Source organism: Neopelma chrysocephalum, unplaced genomic scaffold, assembly GCF_003984885.1.
Source record: "Neopelma chrysocephalum unplaced genomic scaffold, ASM398488v2 Primary Assembly neopelma1_147, whole genome shotgun sequence".
NCBI lineage: Eukaryota > Metazoa > Chordata > Aves > Passeriformes > Pipridae > Neopelma > Neopelma chrysocephalum.
Window position 1 is genome coordinate 4,717,115 of NW_020897809.1, and position 22,910 is coordinate 4,740,024.

Here is a 22,910-nt window from a genome sequence, read left to right on the forward strand (position 1 = left end):
ATTTGTTTTCTTGGGAACATGGGGAGGAATGAGGAAGCACAGGAAGAAGGCAGCAGTGGATTTACTTCACAGCACCTAAGGAGTAATGGGAAGGCAGAGAAAGGTAACCAAACCTTTCCCTTCTGCCAATAAGAAAACTGTTCCTGTTTGATTGCTTCTGACTCTGTTATCTCCTGACTTTATAAGACCTTTTCCTTCTAATGGAAAACATCATTATATACATTTCTAAGCACATTTTATATTTTATGGGTTTTTATACAATACTAAAAAATAATCCACTAGTTTAGTTTAAATTATCCAAATCTTTAAATTTCTTTGGTTCTCCATTTTCAAAAATCCAAGTTTACATTAAGTTCAGCATTATCCCACTGGGGAGACCCTCAGCTCATAATTCCTAACATTGAATTGCATGGCCTGGGTCTCAAGAATGCAAGATTTGCCACTGGAAAAAGAAGAAAAAAAAAAAACAACAAAACCCTGACCCATGATATTTTGAGGCTTAAAATGCAGAAACATCTGCTAGAATCATATTGAGCTGGCTGAGGTTAGGAACATGGGAGCCTGCAGTTGATCAGCGTTGCCCTAGGTGTCACAGAGGCCAATGGGAATTACACTAAGAGGGTTTCAGTAGACAAGGGCGTAATTCAGTCAGCCTGAAAAAAAATCCATGAAACAGAAGCCTAACTTTTTTTTTCTTTTTTTTTTTTTACTTTCAGCCTCCTACTCCTTCCTTTCCGACTTTAGAGCCACTTGCTCTTTTGAGTGTATTATCAGAGGTGGAGGCCTCTACATTCCCATGCTGGCTGAACTTCAAAACAAATGCCATCCTATTTCATAATTTTTATCATCACTAATTTTTTCGCTAATAAAAGCATTTTTAAGGTAGATTTAAAACAGAGTGTTTATATAGCTTTGGCAAGATCAGTAATTTCACAATACAGATTCTTCCTATATTTGTTGTTCTGTCAGTAAAATGCTTTTATTCCTTATATTTTCTTACATTAAAAATAAAAGAAGTTGTGCAATAGAAAATATATGTTTTTTCTTCTTTACCTAAAAAGTTAAGATTGCTAAACTGCCCAGTAAGTTAACTTTAGATAGAAATTACAAACTTTGTTCTAAACCATACCTTTTCTTTGTAAGATTTCAAACTTGAATTTTCATTCTTCGGGTTTGTCCAGATCTCATCCTTTTGCCACTGTCCATATTTCACTGAACACTAACTCACAGTCCCATCTCAGTTTTATATACTGTCCTTTTCATCACTGTCCCTTTCTAAATACTATTCCATCTCTCATGAATTTATAATTCTACAAATCAATACATATTATAGATTAAACTTGTGTATTTTAATGCCTAACACATTTATAAATTGAAAAACAGAAGAGCATTTTAATTTAAAGAGATTGATAAAAGAAAAAAAGGAAAGAGAGGAGAAGTAAAGGTAATGATTTTCAACTGCAATTGTTTCTTCAAATTTTGATTCACATTACAAAAGATTAGAGTACTCTGTATCTCCAAGTTCCTCAAGCAGTTTGAGACACCTGTAAACCTGAAGCACTGTTAATCCTGTCTGTCTTCCATGTGGTTCAATCACCAGAGAATGTCATGTAACTGTCATATCTCACTTTTAACCTGCACTTTAAACCAATTAGTTTGTCACTTATATCATCTTGTAAATCCACTTACACACTGTAGGGCAACAGAAGATGCTATTCAAAGCATGGCTGTTGATCTTTCCACAGTGTACTAGTTGACTTATAACCAGTTCTTAATAAATAAATAAATAAATAAAAATAGTTTAGAAATCATCTGATCATTAACTATGTGTGTTTTGGTGTAAGGGTGCAATGTGGCAGGAAAGAGCTAATACATCAGATTGAAAAAAAATGTTAGGAACACTGATCAATAACAAGAGCCAAAAGACATATAAAGAAGTAGCAATTTATGGACCGCTTGTCCATGAATTTGTCTAACCCCTTCTTGAATCAGCTGATGCCTCTGTGGAAGCAAGTTCCAGAAGGTCACCAACCAACCACTCCATAAAGCAGCACTTCTTTCTTTCAAATCGATCACTGATTAACTAGAGCAAGTGCCTGATGTTCCTCATGCTGAGAGATCTGGCAAACAACAGCTCTACATTCAGTTTATACCTTCCTTTGAGATTCTTCAAACTTCAAACATATCCTCTCCCTGCCTTACCCTCCCCAGAGTCAAAAGCCTTAAGTATCTCCCTCATAAAGCAGCTGCAGGATTCCCCCTTGATCTCTCTACCATTCAGGTTCTGGAGAAAGCACTAAACCCCTAATAAGTATTGTAGAATTTCCAACATAAAATGGTTGTGGAGCATTGACTCTTATTTTTCTACTGAGGTCAGGTACCACAATGGGTGAAGAACAATGGCAACAAAATCAGAAAGCAAAGTGCACTCCTAGGATACAGAGTGGGAATTATCATCAGTCTCCCTCTGTCTGGCAGGTGCCTCAAACCATATGGATCTTAGGAACCTGGAAGATCACTTGTGCAACCAGAGAGTCAGGAGGTTAAATTTCTATAGTTTCTTGGGAACATTGTTTATGGAAATGCATGATGATTAAGCCAAAATGCTTATGAAATGAAGAAAACAAACTAGACTCATTTTCTAGCCCAGCAAATATGCTAAACTATTATAACCATACTATGTGTTGTCAGGAATATGGTTGAACTCTTCCTGGTTTGCCTTCAGACAATGCCTTTGTGACATAAGAAGCACTGCTGCCTTTCCATAAGAGAGAGGAAGACACTGTCTTCCTGCGAGTGAAACATTTTGAAAAGGTTGTTACTGCACTCTCACTCTCTAAAGAGGACAGGAAACATGGGAGAGGCTCCAGCTTTCTTTGCTTGGATACCTATACAAAAGCAGGCCAAACACAGCCTCTCATATCATGGTTTGGAGAAATCCTAAATTGATCTTACTCACCTTCAGTAGCAGGTGACAATCTATTTTGAAAGTCAATTATGACTGAACAAAATGAAGAGAAGAAATGGCATGCTTGCTTCCCACACTGATAAGATTTCAAACATTATGAATCTTATAAAATAAAACCAAAGCACACTATCCTTTAATCTGAACATACGAAACTCTGAAGTGGGTAGGGACTTGGTGACACTCACATGTCTTTAAGAGAAGCACTTTCCCAAGTAAACAGCTCACTCCTTCTATTCTCACAGAGAGAAACATTTTATTGCTTTGTGCCCCTTCGTTGTTTACAAAAGAAAAACATCTTTTCATTTTAGTCAAGAAAGCTTCTGTTCCAGAGAACAAAGCCTTCATTTGGCTTTCTCTAATCTTTATGATGTTTGCAAGTTGGTGTCAAAAATGTTAGTCAAGGCATGCTGTGTTACAGGTCTGTGGGGCAAAAGCAGTCACAAGAGACTTTCCACCCAAGTTAGAAGGAGACCACATTACCATTCTAACTACTTCCTATGGAAGTCACAGTTGTATCAACATCCTGCTGTTTTGTTTGTATTTAACTTGGGATATGACTCTCTACACTCTCAGCATGAATCCTACAATTAAATGGAAGCAGTCCACAGGTTACTAAAAAACACTCTAGTGTTCTGCATTTGAAATGGTACAGTTTTTGAGACAATCAACTTGCTATCTGAACATGTTTATAGTATACATTACCACAGTTGAAACAAGTCAAAATAATCTTTCTAATAAAATTATGAAAAAAATAGTAAACACCTTTCTGAAAATTATTTTTTCTTCAGAGCTTTTTATACACTATTCTGTTATCTAATCTATTGAGTTAAAGAATTCTTGTTAGAGAAATTATCATAGATACCTTTCTCCAAAAATAGACTGCATTAGAGCTGGAAAAGTAAAAAAAAAATATATTTAAAATTATTCTTCTTTCAAAAGAATACGTTATTAATAATCTAAGAAATCTGACTCCGGTCTGTTTACCTAAACTACAATTCAAATAGACTTCTTTAATGTCAGGTATCCACTACTGATTTAGCCTAGAACTATCCCCAAGGCAGGTGCTGGTTCTTTTTAGAATATACTAGCACTTAAAAAAGGAGTGTAAACTAAGCAACTTTGCCCCCACCTTTTAGTTAAACGCCTCAGTTTCCACTGTAGGCAAGAGAAACGATGGTCCACCTCCTTACTGTCCTCTCTGCAAAGATGGGGCAGGGGAAAGCACTGCCTGACTGCAACACAGGGAGCAGGCAGGGTCTGCAGGGAAGCTCTCCTTTTAAGTGGTTTTAAAGAGTGAGTTCCATGCATTTCAAAGAGTAGTTCCAACTTTAAATCACCTTGCCAGTTCCTCCTACCTTGCTATATTGCTTTCCTCAGCCTTGCTGCTGTATGGAAGAACCCAAAAAAAGGAAATTAACTTCATGACTCCATGCAAGTAGAGTCCCTGCAATTCCAGCAGGGATTTTCCCATCAACGAGTGTCATGCTTCTGGCCTGTGTTTGCCCTGAGCAGGTGAACTGCATACATAATTACCCTGAAATATTCCAGATGCACTGGATTTACTACTCACACAGATTTCAGAAGCCCTTCTCACCATTGCTGTACCCACAGCAGTGAGGAAGAAACCACTATCCTGTAGGTGACAGAACCTCTTAGGGTGGAGCAATTAGGACATAAATAAAGGAAAACATGTTGAGTTCCTCTCCCTTTCCCTCCCCAAGTGTCAGGTTCAGAAGGTGATGGATGGAAATAGTAATAGGAGAATGTAAGGCAGGGACATGAGCTGATTTGTCCAGGTGCTGGAAACACGTCTAGATTCTCTGGACATCCAACAACCCTTGTCAGAGCAGCAACTCCTGCTGAGCTGCTACACAGATGTGAAATCCCCAACTTCTACTCCAGTAAAATTTATTGATGGAAAAAAGGGGTATGTCTGCAGAAAACCAGATGAATGGTAAACTTTCTTATACTTCTGCCACTAGTACTTCATAAAGCATTTTGACTTCCATACAAACTCCTACTCTTTAGTTTTCTTTTTTTTTTTTTCTTTTACATTTTACACAGTCTTTCCCTTAGGTTGTGATCCCTGACTTCCAGAATCCATTCAAAGACCCTCTTCATCCCTGCAACATCCTCAAAAGCCGATTTGGAGACTTTTCTATGCTATTCCATGCTTGAAGTTCTTGCACTACAAGGCAGGAGGGGACCAGGTGACACACAAATGGACAGACAAAGGAGAAGCTTCCTCCTTGCCCTGCGAAGCTGCTCTTACTCAATTTTTTGAATCAAGCAGCTTCAGACCATGGTCTTGCACCCAAGACTGGCATCTAGTGGCAAATGCAAGTGCCCTCTCCTTGTCTGGCAGAGCAGCTGAACCACTAACCCAGCAGATAAAAGTGCAGTGTGTGTCCAGCACTTCTGCACAGAGTGGCAGCGGATGGGACTGAATGTCTTGTGGAAAAAAAACATTTTATCCCCTTCTTCCCACAAATATTTCATCCCTCACTATACACAGGTGCTGTTAAATGAATAAACCTACTGAAAACCAGAGATAAGCAATATTCATCTATTATTTTCAGTGAAAAAATGGTGAACATACTTCAACAAAGGAAGGGATGTTTAATTTTAACCTTTCACTGCATACTGCAAAATCCAATTTAAAATATATATTTTTGGACAGCACAGCCATGTTCTATTCTTGGTATAGACTAAAAGGACTAGTAGCTGATTATTTAATTATAAGATCTTTAATGCTTCATTATTAAGTAATCTGATTTATTCCACATAAGGGAAAATACATTTTCTTCTGGAAATTTGCAGTGAATCTCAGGGCAGAGTCACTTCCAACAAAACTGATTTAGCAATACCCACAGGTGATGGCATGAACTCTATTAAAGGCGAGGAAATTGCCTTTCAAACTCTTGGCAAAAATTTCATTCAGGATACTCTGAAAGCTTTGGAGCACTGAGTGAACTTAGTTGACAGCTAAAGAAAACACTCAGTAATTAATAGTTGAATCTCAAAACATAAAAATTCTCAGATCTTCAAGTTGAAATAGGAAGTTCAGTCTTTCTGGGGATTAATTACATGGTCACTCACTAAGTGTAGTGTTTGTCACAGGTAACTTAAGTCACTGAAAGATCATCAAATTAATGCAAATCCATTGAAATATCTTTCTCTTTTAATCTTGTATTTAAACAGTAAATAAATAGCACAGAAAGTTCACTTAAGGATTTTCAGCCAAGGAAACCCCAAGTTTTGATAACAAAGATGAGGGCAGGGCTGAGGGGGTGTTGGGTTTTTTTGTTTTGTTTTTAACTTTAGTGGTGGCAACTCAAAGATAAAACGCATATAATTTAAAACTTGAACTAACAAAAAGGGTGACAATAATTTTTATATCTTTTCCTTCACATGCCATTAGACGTTAAGAAAGAAAGGTCAAACTCTATATCTTCCAAAGGGAAAATAATTTTGACTATTTCTAAAACAATGATAAGTCCCATAGAGTAAAACCCACTTTCCATGAGGGCAGACATTTAGTTCACATACATATGAATAAAGCAATTTTAACATTATATAAATACTCATTTATCTGTCTATACACCTACCTAATTTTGTTACAAGCAGGTTTATGAGTTTTGAAAAGAACCACCACATAGGAAAGGAGATCTGTAGGAAAGCATTGTGGACAGCCTGTGGTCATGAAAGTATGCTCCACAAATATGGCATTTCGGAAACATCTGAAAAAACCTCCACCACATCACAGCACAGCAACTTCTGCTGCCCTCAAGCTCTTCATATTACAAAATGAATAAGTTTTTCTAGGCAAGCCTTGTGAAGTTCTCAGTAGGCTGTGCTCCTACTTGTGGACTCTCGGAAAACAAAAACAATGTCTGGAAAAAGTAGACTTGGGATATATTTCTAACTACCAAATTTTAAGTTCAGGCCAACTGAAATATTTTTATGGATGATAAATACTTTTTTTAAAAAAAAAAACCAAACACTAACATGCCTTTTGTCACATTATGCAATACAGATCTTTTTAAACTATCACTTATTAAAAAAATTAAAAGTCCATTGATTTTTTTTTCTTGTGCTCAGAGACAGAAAGAGCACAAAGCAATAAGACAATTAGGCAAAATGATGGATTCGAACACATGCTGCATTTTCCTGTTAACATGTACGCGTAACTTCCACTGATGTCAGGATGAGTTATGGGTGCACTGCTAAAATAATATGACCATAACAAAAATATTTCCTCCAGAACTAATATAGTAATATTTCTAATAGACATTTGGAAAAAAAAACCCTCACATATATTCAGAAAGTAACATGCAAATGTAACTCCTCCAAATGTACTACTTTCTACTTGAAATAAATGTCATTTTTTCACAAATTGGCATCGAGTTAAGAAGAAGCTGATATTATCAAACTACCTTTCATTTAAAGGGTACTTTGCTGGTTTCCAGTTCAAAAAGACCAAGCAAATATGAACAAGATTAAGCTGTTCATATCCATTTTTATTCTAAACTTACTTAAATAACTGAATGCATATGGGAACATGCAATGACAATTGAAGAAGTTATCTAAAATTGGGACCAGTAAATTAAGATGGATCTTGACAATGTCAGCCAGATGGGCCTAGAATGCAGAGTTATGGTTGGAACTTGAACATAATACAAGCATAGGAAATCATAATGAATGTTCTTAAACACTCAGTTCATACCTATTTAACTGGAAGCTAGCAGCCAAAAACTGTAATCACTCAATACTGCATTTTTAAAAAATGATAAATAAAAATTATGGTCAATGCTTCCAATTAATAAATTATCTTAAAATGTCAGAGATAAGACACGCTTTTAGTATATTACTAGAACACAGAATTATCATTATTCTGTCTTTGGATGTCTGGGTCTTAGTTAGCTTCTACAATCTGGTTTTGAGAAGACCTTGGTCCCTTTTTAAAAAGCAATATTGAGTATATTCTGGCATAATGCAGCAGTTTCATAAAGTTTGTTTGTCCTTCACTTATTTCAGTGAGCAATTCGAAAAATTAAACTACTGTAATGTAATATCTGAATTATTTCTAGAAGATGCTTGCTAATAGAATCATAGAACAGTTTGGGTTGGAAGAGACCTTAAAGATCATCTTTTTCCAAGCCCCCTGCCACAGGCAGGGATACCTTTCACTAGCCCAGGTTGCTCCAAATCCCATCCAACTTTGCCTTGGACATTTCCAGGGGTGGGGCAGCCACAGCTTCTTTGGGCAACCTGTGCCAGGGCATCACCACCCTCAGGGAAGAATTTCTTCCTAATATCCAATCTAAACCTACTCTCTTTCATTCTAAAGCCATTTCCCCCTGTCCTATCACTCCATGCCCTTGTAAAAAGTTCCTCTCCAGCTCTCTTGTACCATCTTCAGGCCCTGGAAGGTGCTCTAAGTTCTCCCTGGAGCCTTCCCCTCTCCAGGGTGAACAACCCCAGCTCTCTCAGCCTGTGTCCATAGCAGAGGAGCTCCAGCCCTTCTTTTGACACAGCCCAGGACACAATTGGCTTTCTGGGCTGCAAATGCACGTTGCTGGGTCATGCTCGGCTTCTCATCAACCACTGTATCTATTAGTTTATGCACCTAAAAAATTATGTATCTAATGGATACATGTGTATCTATCATTTTATGTTGTTTAGCATATCTTACTAAATAATCTGATAAGTATTTACCTTAAATTTATACTTAACAGCAGTCATGTAGCCCTTTCTACACACAAAGCTCAGAAAAACAAGTCTGTCCATTCTGTGCTTTTTGATAGAGTACTCTTGTTAAAGAGGCAGTAAAAAGAAAAGTAAATATGATCACATCGATTTCTGTAATTAATCTCTGTTTATTAATATTGTGATTTTATATGGGGTTTTTTAGTTCCTTAACTCTATTTTCTATCTCCTAGGCCAGCAAAACCATCCTGACATCTCATAACCATATTCTGTTCTTTCCATTTCACAACACAAAATAGAAGTTCTCTCTGATTCCATCTCCAGCAGTTCTGTGCACTTAATTGAAAAAAGTCACATTATCAGAATTAAAGATTTTTTCCTCTCTGTTGCTCAATAATTGTGAATTACGATTTCAAAAAATAAATTTTATCACTAGGACAGAAAACAAGCATGCACTTGAGGAAAGAGACCAAAGCACCATACAGAAAATAGATGACTGGCACTGAGTACCTGAGTTATGACAGAAGAATGAATAAGTACATATAATAAAACATCAGAAAACTAAAATAAATGTATCTATTATAGAATATAATATCACATACTACTCTAATTCACATGTGATTCCATTTTTCTGCGTAGCTATAGACCTCATTAAAGTCAGAACCAGAAATTCTTTAGATAACACTGGAAACATTCGTGCTTCCACTGCAGTATTTCTGCACCTGTATTACATGACAGCCATTCTTAAAAATTTTTATAAAACTCTAGTTTTATAACTAGAGTTTTATGACTCCATTTCCACTTTGCTTTATTTACAATAATGTTATGAAAACCATTTTTTCTGATTATTTCCCTTCCTTTAAAATGCAAGGATAACTATAACAAACTAGTTGCAGTTATATATGGCTTCCTCCCTCAAGAAAATGGTTTCAAAATGGCAACTGTGAATTTTCTTTGCTGAATGTGAACTACACACTTACCAGCCCAGCCAAGTCATAACAGGTTCACTCTTTTTGCCAATTTTAAAGATCCTATCAGAGCTTTAATGCCCCATAATTACAGATATTTGCCTTTATTGTGCAGAGGAAGTTAGCTTTAAACTATATGTCTGTCTTTCCTTTTCGTTCTGTACACATATCAGTAGTGATAAAGTGTATGCAAAGAGGTTTTTGTTCATTTGGGGGGAGGTTTAACCAATTCAATGCAATAAACTTTGCACCATCACTATAAAGTTAATAAGCCCCTTTCCTCTAATTTGACACTAGCAGAAATTCCAGCATATAATTCCCACTGAGAGATAGGGCTTTAGATCCTCGATTTCTCACAGAATTTACAGTGCTGATATTTTTATTTGCATGTAGCAAATGACAACTTTCAAAAATTCATCTCATGTAAATTATTGAGTACTTCTACAAAAAGTCTTTTGTATTTCCATGCATTAAAAGGAATTTAGCAGTCTTAGATTCCTAGTCCTAGATTCAAACTTAAATATATGCAGAGAAGAAAAAAACACACACGCACAAAAACACAACCTTCTCTTACAGCAAAAGTGGTAATCTCATTTTTTTCTGGAAATTAGAGAAATCAATGTACTTACTTCATTTCTAGAATTTCTTCAAGCTGTTTCCTTCGCTCTATTCTCAGGTTGGCCAGATGTGCTTCTTTTTCAGCCAAAGACTGCTGTGTTGAGGCAAGACGGGCTTTGGTAGAATCTAACTCTTGTCTAGTCTTTTCCAATGCATTCATCAGCTCTTCTACCTGAGAGAGAGGAGTTTTTAAGTTCCATATTCTTTACAACAAGTAAATCTTAAGTCTACATAAATACAGGGGAAAAAACACACTGAAGGAATTATTTTATGTAAATGCCTGTCCAAATCTCTTCCTATCTTAAGTGTTTTAAATTAAAAGAAACAACAGTGGTCTTTCAATACCAAAAAAATTTTAACGTTTCCATTAATCTATTGATTAATAAACAATATTTATAAAGAGAAGAACTAACACAGATTACCAGAAACCTATTTAACTTGGGCCACTGCCACATAAAGACACAATTTATAAATATTTTCTGCAGCATTTGTATTCTTTAAATTCAGGGTGGTGGTATCTCAGCATAACATTAATTTCAGACATTTTAGATAATGATACAGATACATATTTACTATAAAAGTGTCCAGGACAATCCATGTATTTTCCATCAAAAAATGCACACTCTTCTATGCAGAACAGATTGCCCAGGGAAGCTGTAAACTCTCTAGTCCTTGGGTATTTTCAGATCTTGATTGAATGAAGCCTGGAGAATCTGACTGAACTTTGAAGTTAGTCCTACTCTGAGTAGAGGTTTAGACTGCATTGCCTCTAGTGGTCCCTTCTGGTTAAAGTATTCTAAGATTCTGAACTTTAAAGGCCTTTTACTAATAATAACAAAGTTATTTTCCTCGTGACAACCGTGAGAATCTCTGAAGCACGAAATGCAGGAAAAGTTAGGGTGATCCCACTCTTTCCTTAGCATGGGTAAATGTCAACTGGATGCAGGATAAATTGCTTATTGCAGGAATTAAAAAAACAATTTATCTTTGGAGAAAACAAAATTCAGAAGTAAAAAAAAAAAGTGTATGACATGATCCATCACATTATTTAAAGAACACGCTAAAGAACGGAGACTATACAACAACACCTGTCTGGCAGCAGAACCTTTACTTGTGTGGTAAGTGGAGTAAACCACTACATTATTCACAAAACCAGAGAGCTGCAAATAACCTGCAGTAATCAGGAGGCCAGTAGGATTTCCCCCTCTTCAAATGATACAGTTTACATTAAGAGCTGCAAGTAAACAACACAATTTTCTTTAATGAGATAGAATGATTTAAATAATGAATGTCCTATTTCCTGTATTTTCTTTGTCACCTCCTTTGTCCAAATATTAATGTTTTATAAACTAGAAAACACTTCAGAAAGAACTTCTAAATAAAATAAAATGGCAAAGAGGATATATTCTATTCATCCATGTTATGCAAGTCATTGAAAAGGGTTCAATTTTGCTGTGCATTGAAGAATCGGACAAAATTCCACTGCACTCACATAATCAGTGTGGCTACTTCTCCCAAGTTCAAGCTTAATTGTTGTTATCTAAAGCCTACTAGCATGCTATCTGTGTTTATAAGTCACATGTTTTTGTTTCAATTTGAATAATCATTGCCTCCTACATAACAGGTTTAATCAAGCCAAATAAATAACAAAGTTGTCATTGAATTATAATGAGGATTCACAACCTGTTTGCAAATGATGCACTGATTACTTCCTTCTACACCATCTTTACAAGCACTAATAAGGTCAATGGAATAGTAGAACACACCTGATACCCTGGAGTGCATAAGAATTTGTAGTTCATGAATGCAGAATCAGAATTACCAATAGCATTGAAACTATTTATGTTCAACCTTCCACTCAGAAATTAAAACTAGTATAAGAGTGGTATAAATGAAATAACAAGGAGTGTAATATCAAGCAGTAGAGTCTCTGCAGCTGTAATATTCCACTAAAGTAAACCATGAAGAAAGATATCCTTTTAAAATGACTAGCTAGTGAACTTTCACAGTAGAAGCAGCAAAGAGACAATATACTTGAGGGAAATAAAGAAAAGAAAAAAAAAAAGCTTGATTTGCACTTAAATCCCAGGGGAAAAAAATTAACAAAGCAGGAGAGAGACAGATCATATTTCTTTAAAAATGATTCAGTTTCTAATATAACATCAGGTGCTTCATATCTTCTGCTTTAGTACAAGAACATAAACCCATGCTGTCTCCAACAAGGACGAGCCTCAACTACTAAAACATAATATGATATTTTTATCTGTTTTCTGGGGCTATTTCTTAGGCTTGTCCTTGTATCTTTTAAACACTGTATCTAGTTTCCACTGAGCCTCCAGTCTATTAGTTAATTCCAGGCAGCACACATTAATGGAAACCATAGTAAGGATTCAAGACTGCAAAGTCATTCATTCATACAGACTCCAGCTTTGAGACAGTATCTGTAAACACCAAGTCACTCCACACTTGCAGATTTGTTTGGCAGATGAGAATGTAAAAAGGCAGAATAGTAGCACTTCCATATCTTTGGTATCACTGCATTTCTTTTCCAGGTTCAGCTGAATTTAGCACCCAAACTGATGATTGACTGAATCCTCACCTAAGTTCTGATATATCACATCGTTTACATTTCAAAACATTTAAGAGAATTAAAGACTTGTAGAAAACAAAGCTGTGGATTTGTTAATGTCTATTAATAACACACTCATATTACTAGACAAAAGAGATCAAAGTTTAAAAGACAGGAGAAAAAAAACTTTAAAAACTTAAATATGAAAACTTTTTCAAACCACAAATCGTTAACACGTGTAGACTTGAAAGTTATACTTTCATTTACACTTTCAGCACAGTATTTGCCAGCTAGTTCTTCTTTCATTTTTTTGAATATGACCCAAGTTCATAGTTGCACGTTTTCCTAGTTAACTGTCCCACCAACACCTATAGCAGAATTCAACTGGCAGGCATGTGCACAAAAACTGATTTTATTTTTTTAAATTGGCAACTATGAAGTGTAAATCAGTGAACGCTGAGGTTGCAAATACAATCTTCTCAGCTTGTTAATTACATGGCTGTAGCACGTGTTACAATGAAAAATTAACTTTAAATGCTGAAGGTAGTATTACCTAGATAAGTCTAGAGGTGAAAAAAAGCATTGTAAAACATGAACCAAATTCATAATGTAAGCAAAGGTTCTCTTCTTTGACAATTAAAAAGATAGCAAAAAAAAAAAAAAGGTTTCATGTTGATGTACTACCTCTCAGTCCCACTGTAAGAAATGGGAAAATTTTACCTTTCTGACCTACAGCAACTACCTCGTTTGCTGCACTCAGGGCTCTTCATCTAAGGACTGGTGTGTGTCCAGGAGCCCTTTCCTCTACTAAGCACTGCTGTATGGTCCTGCCTTCCAGTTTCAGTTTTTCCACTCTCCAGATACTGAACTGAGCCCCCTACTGAAATACCAGTTCATTAATGACCAGGCAACACGCTTACACACTTTTCTTATATTGTCCACAGGATCGAGATAAAGTTTGCATTCATGACCATGCCCGTTACCCGCAACATCTCATCCTGCTCATCCTCCCAAACTGAAGCCCACAGCACCTAACTTAATCATCACACCTGCATCCTTAGGACGTTTATTGGCACAGAAATCCAGAGAAGCCACTGGAGTGGCTGGTTTCGGTCTATTTTTGGGGGGTTTGGTCCATGGCCCATCCCATCCCCCACGGTTTCCTTCCCTGCCCAGCAGCTCCGCCTGGTGGGGGGCGGAGACGGCCCAGGGCAGATCCCACCAGGCCGGGCTGTTCCCAACTGGAAGCCCAGTCATTTTTTCCAGCTGTATCTCTCAGTCCAACCTCTTCTAATCACAAAGCCCTCAAGTTTTGAATTCATAAGAACACACATTTTGGCAGAGTTTTCTGTGCGAACCTCAGTGAAGGCAGAGGAGTGCTCTCTGCCCGGAAAGCGTTAACTGGGTTTTCTTCCCCTTTGCAAGGCAACAGCCTCAGTTTATCCTTTGCACTTTCTAATAAAAGCCATTATTTATTTCATACTTTCAGAAAGCTTAACTGACCTCAGCACTTTGAGGATTTCATTAAAATCTGCACTAGAATCAAGTTTACATTTCAGAATGGGCAGAAACCCAGCAAACTAAACTATTTTTTAATTATTTCTTAGTTTTGAGTCTATTTTAAATGAGCGCTTTTCTATTTGTTCGGCAGCTTCACATTTTCAAGTGCTATCAGCAGCATTTCACACCATGATAAGAAAAGAAGTAAATGTGGCTGAAGTGTACATCTGCGTTACCAGATTCTGCAAATTAAAGGAGGTTAGAGTTCAAATGAATGACAGTTTATTAAAAATGCCCTGGAGCATTCTTAATTCCAGATTGGATTCGGCTCAGCACAGCTCAGGCTAACATAATACTGTTCCAGTTTGTGGGAATGAGGAGGGGGAGGGACAATTGCATGTTTTCTCAGTTCAAGTATAATATATTTCTGCAGGATGACGAAGAGCTGGCAACTTTCCAGCAGTCAAGGTTAGTATTGTTAGTACGACTATCTTTAGAGGGTTGGTACTTCATTTTAGCAACAATACTGGTGATAAATATAAGAGTTTCGGATTTCCCTAACTGACTTTTTCAAGCATCAGTTGCTATACAAAAACTCCATACCTACACTTTCATCTATAACCTAATCTTGTGTTAGTACACAGAGATCATTTATGAATTCTACATAGTAAAAGAAAATAAATAATTCCTTCTATTTACTTAGATATTCTTCTACTTTAATATTAAAATATTAACCATTATAGACATTTTTTAAAAGTTTAACAAACTATTACATTAATTCAGTACAGCTGGATGCATTTTGATAATAAGTCAGTGTAAGAATCCATCTAGTTGTTTTCAAAGGTACCTTATTTTCTTTTCCATTTGCTAAGGAAACGCCTTTTTCTTTTTTGCTTCTTTTTTCCCCCCTCCAAGTTACACAGTATATAAATTACTGTTATCTCCAGTTTTGTGAAGATAAATTTAATAAAAATAATATTTGGGTTTTCCCCAAAGATTAAGCATGAGATTGCAAAAAAAGGAAAGGCTACAATCCTTAAACTTTCCCTTTGTGGCTTTCCTATGAATTTATTCTGTCCCTAAGAGGGCATAGAAAACACATTCACAGAGATGAGGGAAAACAGATAAAAGCCTGAATTTGTACACACAAATATTCACTTACCAGCTCTTTTGACTCTCAGGCTGCAGACTTCAGCTTTTTACAGTAATGGATTGCCTGTGCTTTGCACAGTGGAGGGCGAGTGCCAGGTATCCCAGGATCCTGAACCAGAGAACCACTTTATCTCATGACTAATTCAATTACACACCTACAGGAGGTCCAACACTAGTCATGTGGACCTACTGCTTTTAAAATTGCCAACACTGTCCTGCAATATGGTTTGTAAATACCTCGCTCCTTTCTGTTTCTAACGGAATTTCTCCAGTGTCCAACTGCCTCAATCGTTTCTTACAAAGGTGTTTCTCACAAAAGCAAACAGACGTAGCCAAGTGTCACACTGAGCTTTGCAAGACATGGAAATAAACTCTTTGTCACTCTCCCTTCTACTCTCTTCCCATTCCATTTGTCATCCATAGACAAATTCTTCACCTCTGACTTCTTCCATCACAGATTTTTAAACCCAGGAAACAGGTCTAAGAAAACCAGGATAGTTATGGAGTCTGATGCTCCTGGACTTTTCCAAACAAAGAAATTAGACACATGTTGTGTCTCACAACTTTGGATATTGTTAGAGAAGCAAAAAGTAACCACACTCTAGAATGCATAAAAACTTTAAAATAAACATCGATAGAGAAAGATTTGACAGAATATTAAGCAGAATATTTATAAATTCCAGGTTGGTTTTTCAAAACTCATAAAGGCCAAGGCAAACAGGGCCCAGTGACATCAACCAGCAATGCAGTGGCAGTCTAACACAAACTACCAGACTCACTGAAAACAGCAGTCCATGTGGAAGGGCTTGGATCTCCACAGGAACACAACAGCACCATTATTAAATGGGACGCCATGCTGCAGAATTTGAAATCAAAATCTTTACTGAGATTACTTTATTACAAAAAGTAGGATTTAAAATATTTTAATCCTCCTGCTCAGAGCTGTGTTAAGAGTACATGAGGTTTAGTTTTATTCAGATAAAGAAGAGACACAGCATAGACAGAGCAAGTACTTTAGTTTCCTTAGTATTTTCTTGCTGGTTGAAACATGGTGGAAAGCAGTCATGTTAATTTATACAAGCATGGTGTTATAACAGCGACATATATCCATCTCTACATAAAATTATTATAGAATTTAGTGGATTCCAACAGATTAAAAGAAATATATATATATGCTGAGTGGAAGGTTTACTAATGTTGTGTTCTTTATAAAGTTAATTTAAGATTTTGCAAGAGAGTTCTGGGAGATGTATTCAAATGGTTAACTGTCTTGGTACTGCCAGTTAGAACATTAATCAGCTTTTATTCTAAACGTCAGCAATTCAATAAGATATAGGACCAAAACAATAAAATTCTTGGATACATTATCTGCTTTTCCAATTAATATTGTGATTTCAGCTATAACTGAAATACATAATTAGACAATTTTGGAAAATACTGGTCATAATCATTTAAATAGAAAAACAATCAGTTTAAAACAACAAACCAAACCAACAACCAAAAGCAACACCAAAAATATCTTTATATATATAGTTTTAATTAAATCAAACAAAAATTATGGTATAAAGAACAGTAACCTCTGGGCTCTGGGGCCATGTTTCTAGACAGATGAAAAAAAAGGCTATTCTCAAGTACAAAATTATGTTTCCACTGTAGTTCCAGGAATACTGTCATCTATTAAAACACTTCATTCTGTGAAGTGCAAATTGTCCCCAGTTACAGTTCTCTCAATTAGCTTCAACTAAAAAACTCTGTATGACAACCCAGTGTCAAAATACAAAGGCGACTTTCAGCAAACCTGAAAAGGATGGGCAAGAGAGCAGAATACTCCTCACAGATGCAGCTGGAATGTTTTATCCCAAATAAAAGCTCTTTCATTAATAGCAAAATACTGTTATATGGTGAAGTAATTAATGTCAAATCCTGATTTTGCAATGCTATATAAAATAAAGAAAAAAAAACACCAGCCCCCAGACCATGGCAATAAAGATACAGTAGTCAAAGTGCTGCAAGAATTAGTCAACGAATGTTCTTTTTCCAAGGTAAACTTCATGCTGACAAGGCCTAACTCATTATTGTTCCCATTCAATTCTAGAAGTCATCCAGATATGCACCGTGATGGAAGCAAGACCAAGCACCTGAACAATTGTGAAAGTCCACTTTTTACAAGAAAAAAAAGGAAGCATCTTTTTATTTTTGCATTTAGTTTGAAAATTAGTTATTTCGTTGACATATCTGATTCGTTTCCTCTCCTTTTCCACTGAGCTTCATTTGAGCGAGTCTTTGATTTTTTTAAACAATTGGGGTCTCGGCTCTGCTCTTACGTTTGTTTGCTACTGTCCAACCCTAATTACAAAAGAAGTAAGAAAGGTGTTTTATAGCTGTGCAAGTGAAAGTAAATTTAGATATAATGTATTGATAAATTACAGAGCTCAACCTAACGCTTTCAGAAAAGAAAAGTAATTGAATTAGCTAGTGAACATATGCGGATTTCAGCAGGACACACAACTGTCCTACAGGATATTGTATCTGGAAGAGAACTCTTATAGACTGAAAACAATTACCCTGTGTGATTTCAGTGTTGAGTCTTTTTAGATAAACCATGCAAGTAGAGCAGAGCAACTCTTTAGCTGGTGTTAAAGCACAGCGCTGTCAGCCTGGCCTCTCTGGTTAATGTCAATAGCACTGCGTATAAAAGGTGACTAAAGTGTGTACAAATGTTGATCTTTGGAGAAGGCATGCCTAGAATCATACACACATCTACTATTTCATCCACCAGGTCAACTTCAGGGAGAGAGGGCAAACTGGGAGTTTTCTTGCCAAAAGTTGATTCTTAGCACGCTAGTTAGGTTACACTGCACAAAGCTACTTCCCCACTGCTTTTAATCCATAATCCCAATATATTATTAAAGTTAGAAATGCTTCTCCCTTAGAATATATCCAAAAGTAGCAGGGATTCGTGTGGTGTGTGTAAAGCCTTACTGCAAACAGGTAGTTTATGTACATAAAAGCTTTTCCACACCCTACAATATGCTTACATATTGTGAAACAGTAAGTAAGATTTATTAGAGTGAAAATGTTATTGTATGAAAAAACTTGGATATTTTTATGTGAGAAATCTCAGAAAATACAGTTTCTTATCAAGGTTTGACACAAGCTAAATAATATTAATTAGCAGCAAGATAAATAAAGATTCATGTAACAGATAAGGTATAGCTTCTGCACCAAAGAAATCTGATACCATCTTTAGTTCTGTGACTTTTAACATAGTGTTCTTGTGAGTACTGAATGCCCAAGGAAGACATATCTTCTCTTATTGCAGATAGTATTTCCCCATTTACTTAAGTCTATGGCATTTTTAGTATAAAGTTATTTATGTAATATTTTATTGGCTTGGCACACCTACAAAAGTCACAGCAGCATGGATGTGCTACCTACTTAAAAACTAAAATTATTTCATATTGTATATAGTGCAATATGAATTACATAAATAATCTTAAGAAAAGTTAACTATATTTGTCATGGAAGAGCCAAGTTTTAGCTCTGGCACACCCACCTGCAAATCACTCTTATTAAGAAAATTTTCAATACTTGGTATAATAACTGGTAGCTACATCATTACCCAAATTTCTTCAGAGCCATGGGGGAAGTACTGAAGAGCATATGGAACAGGACTACAAACAGTTGATTAATTGTTTCAGACATGGAATGAACATATGCAACACAAGCTTACCACTAGGGTAATAATAAATAAAATAATTAAAATCTGCCTTGGAGGGCCACTTCAGGAAGAGACCAGTCAATAGGAACAGAAGTGTAATGCTTGAGTCTGTCCAGGATAGGGTAACCCATAGGACAGTCAAGGGAGGCCTGCAGGGGCCAACAAAATGTCTGACAACTGGACACCATTATTAACACATGATAAGCCAGGAATGGTCACACGACGGAGCAAAAATATCGACCCAGAATTTGTCAGCAGGAATTCCTCCAGGAAGGTAGTTTACAATCAGCATGGCAATTTTTCAGAGCACCAAAGAGAAATCTCACTCAAAGAGTAGCTCCCTGTGGATGAAACTATCCCCTCATCTAGTACACAGTAACAAGCTCAATGTGTAAATCAGTCCCAGACCACGGTGCTTCCCCTCAATCAACCAGGGAGAAATTCCCTGTGGGCGGAAGGAGCAGGGCTGGAGGAGCAGGACCCTGAACAGAGCTCAACAGCAGTCTCAGGAAATAGAGCTTGTGCAAAAGGGAGCCAGATGCGAGGTGGCAGCACAGTCTGTTGCCTCTGAGAGCAGCAGTGCCAGCACTTGGCAACAGCCAAGAAGGTAACAGAGCCCATCGATGCCTCCACGGAGCTGAGGAGGGAACTATGCAGCAACTAAACAGATCCTTACACGTAACTTCACAGCCAGGATGCAACGCTGCAGAGCTAAGCTGCAGAGAGACAGAATGTGCAGTATCATACACACACAGATTATGCAGGAAAGAAACTTTGTAGGAATGGTTCGCTATGATTATAGGCATGGGAGAAGAAAATCAAGGGAGGGAGATAACACTGAAAAGGGTAGGAGGATTGCCCAAGAAATACTGTCCTTCCAAAACTGCACATCTTTTCTCAATCACTCTTTGAAGGAAGAAAAAGGAAGTAAGAGACTTCATGACAGTGGTTTTACTCCAAGTTAGCTCCTGAAAAATTCATCTCCATGTCTTTGTGAAATTCAGAAGCAGTTAACATTTTTTGGAATAACAAAGGTCCTGAATTACAGAACTTGCACTTTTCCAAGCAACGAACCCACATTGTCTGACTATCATTGCACCAAAACAAAGTTCAGTGAGGATATTGCAATGAAGAAAAAGGGCTGCCACTTGAACTTTTGCCTCATCTACAAAAGAAACAAACATTTCAATTCTGTCACATTGGTTTGTGAGAATTTGGAGCAAGTATAAAAATGCAAATACTGTAACTCAGAGTTCCAGCACCTAAACTTTTTGTTTGTCTCCTCTCGTAGTTAATGATATTCCACCCAAATATGCATTTCCACTGAGTGATGGATTTTGTTTTGTTCGTCTGAAAAGGGAGCAGAAGACTACAATATTTACGCTGTTATTCACCTTATTACTGAGCTCTTCTAGAGTACTTGTATTATCCCAACAACTACCAGGCACAAGAAAATAACAGAAAGGAAGTAGAAAATGGTGCTTCACTCTCAATGAATTCAGTCACTTCTTCGCTGTCATAACTGTCCACTACAACTCCCTCCACTATAATGCTCTGCAATTCAATTTTCTATGTCCACTCTACTCCCTTTAGGCTTCTGCTGAAGTAAATATCACAGAGCTGACTCTTTAGAGGCAGAATTTGCTGAACCAGCTCTCCCTCTTTCACTTCATCTTCCCAACCTGTTGGTCTAGGTCAAATTAGAAGATTTTACCATATTATTCCTGGAGTACTTCAGTTCCAAAATCTGCTCTGTAGCCTCTTACCTAAATGTCTTTGCCTTTTTATCTCCTCAGCCCAAAGACCTGACAGTTGAAATATTCTAGGAGATCTTCCCTACAGAAGTTCACAGATTTCCCAACTACCATCAAGGAGTTATTACTCAGCCTTTCTGTGGGTTATATCCTTCACACCTTGGGTAAGGCAGCTTTCCTTGTTCAGTGATTACAAGGATTTTTTTGCCATCTGCAAGAATAAATACTGAAGAACAGCAACTATCAATATTCAGGTAGAGCTTTTGTGCTTCCTAAATTGCACTTCACATTACATTAAAACGGGAATCCTTATGAAAGGCAGCCTCATTGGATGCAGGAATTCTATTTAGGCAGTATGAAGAAATTTTCCATATCAATAAAGCAATAATCAATTTATAAGAAAATTAAGAAAAATTATACTATAAAGCCTTGGCCTGAACCATAATAATTGCTCTATGGAATTTACTGAAGATTTTACTATTTAACTGTTCTTGTGGCATTATTTAGACACTGAAGCAATGGGCTTTATAAAGGCCTTTTATACAGGTATAAATATTTTTGCAAGCTAAATGCATTAGACAAAGTTTGATGAAACCAATAATATTTCTCACCAGATGACAAAAGGGAAAAGTAGTGTCAGAATCTTTAACTAACACAAGTTGCCTTTTACTCCTCAGCTAAGAGTTTTGTTTTCCTTCTGAGTCTCTCAAGCCTCTTCCCACATGAGGCAACAGGCAGGAGAGTATAAACAGAAAACATGCAGAACTACAAGTTGATATTATTCACTCTATTTTGAGGCAAAATATATGGGCTAAGTGGCAGGACTTAACAAAACTTACAGATGGAAGGATTAAACTGGCCTCAATGAGAACTTTATTTTGGATCTTCTTGACCTTTCATGTAAACTAACTCTCTTGCCACTGTCCATGTTCTGTATAATAACTCTCACTGGGACATATCTTTTATTATTCTTAAGTGCCTCTCTTCAAAGACAGGCTTGGTTTCAGAGAATGGAGATGACTATGTGCTCATCAAGTTGTACATTTGAAGTATTTTTTAAGATCTGGAGTCCACATCCATGGAACACACAATGCCACAAGCGAGGATACTTTAAAACTGTATTAGAATGTGTTCACAAAAATACATATTTAAACAGTATTTATAAATTAGGCTTGCTTTCTTTTTCTTTGTACAGCTTTTGTCCCACAGACATACTTCACTACAGAAGTCTCTGCTATACCCAGCAGTCTTTAAAAGAAACAAATTTATACAAGCACTTCTGCAAGCAGAACTTGCAAAACAAACAAAATATTCTTAGATTTATCGTGTATTAACAGTTATGTACTATGAATTAAGGTGTTGATTTTTTAAGGCAGAAGAGCATTTCTATCCATTTCAAGATGCTTGAGATCGGAACATGACTCTCTAATGCTTAAATAGCATATATCCTGTTTCAGATGGACTATTCAGTGTCTGAAATTAGTGCCAGTACATGATACAGTAAATAAAATTTACATTGTACTGATGTTTTAAGAGATGTCCCCTCCAAAATATTCAACAAAGAAAAACTTATTCTTTCATCTATAGCCCAGTAAAAGTAGTAACACCAACAATATAACTGTGCTTACACAATGTCACAGTTAGAAAACTATCTACAATGGCTGAAATTATGACTCCTGTGTTAAGCACACAGGACTCTAAGAAGGAGATCATTTAGTTATTTATTTTATTCTTTGTATTTCCAGTCAGATACAAATATTTTTTTACAATCTTTGGGAACAAGGATAGTCTAAACATAATATATTTCTAGTGGAAATAACACTTGCTCCATTTAGGCCTCAGACACTGCTGATGGCAGAACAAGATTGGAATGTGTAGATAATTATCTTTAAGGCTAGTCAACAGCTAGAAGTCCCTCATAATATCACCTTTAAGATCAAGCCAAGACATT

The 22,910-nt window shown here is 36.6% G+C and overlaps 1 protein-coding gene across 9 annotated transcripts in view; it reads right to left on the bottom strand.

The window, feature by feature from the left end:
* ERC2 (ELKS/RAB6-interacting/CAST family member 2) overlaps positions 1 to 22,910 on the bottom strand; it is a 443,741-nt gene that overhangs the window by 199,133 nt on the left and 221,698 nt on the right. For all 9 annotated transcript variants that reach the window (XR_003536997.1, XR_003536996.1, XR_003536995.1 and 6 more), the window contains one exon: positions 10,275 to 10,435. Coding sequence is in view for 1 of the 9 variants with exons in the window: in XM_027700915.1 (XP_027556716.1) it covers positions 10,275 to 10,435 (161 nt within the window). In the remaining 8 variants the exon portion in view is untranslated. The remainder of the gene's footprint in view (positions 1 to 10,274; positions 10,436 to 22,910) is intronic.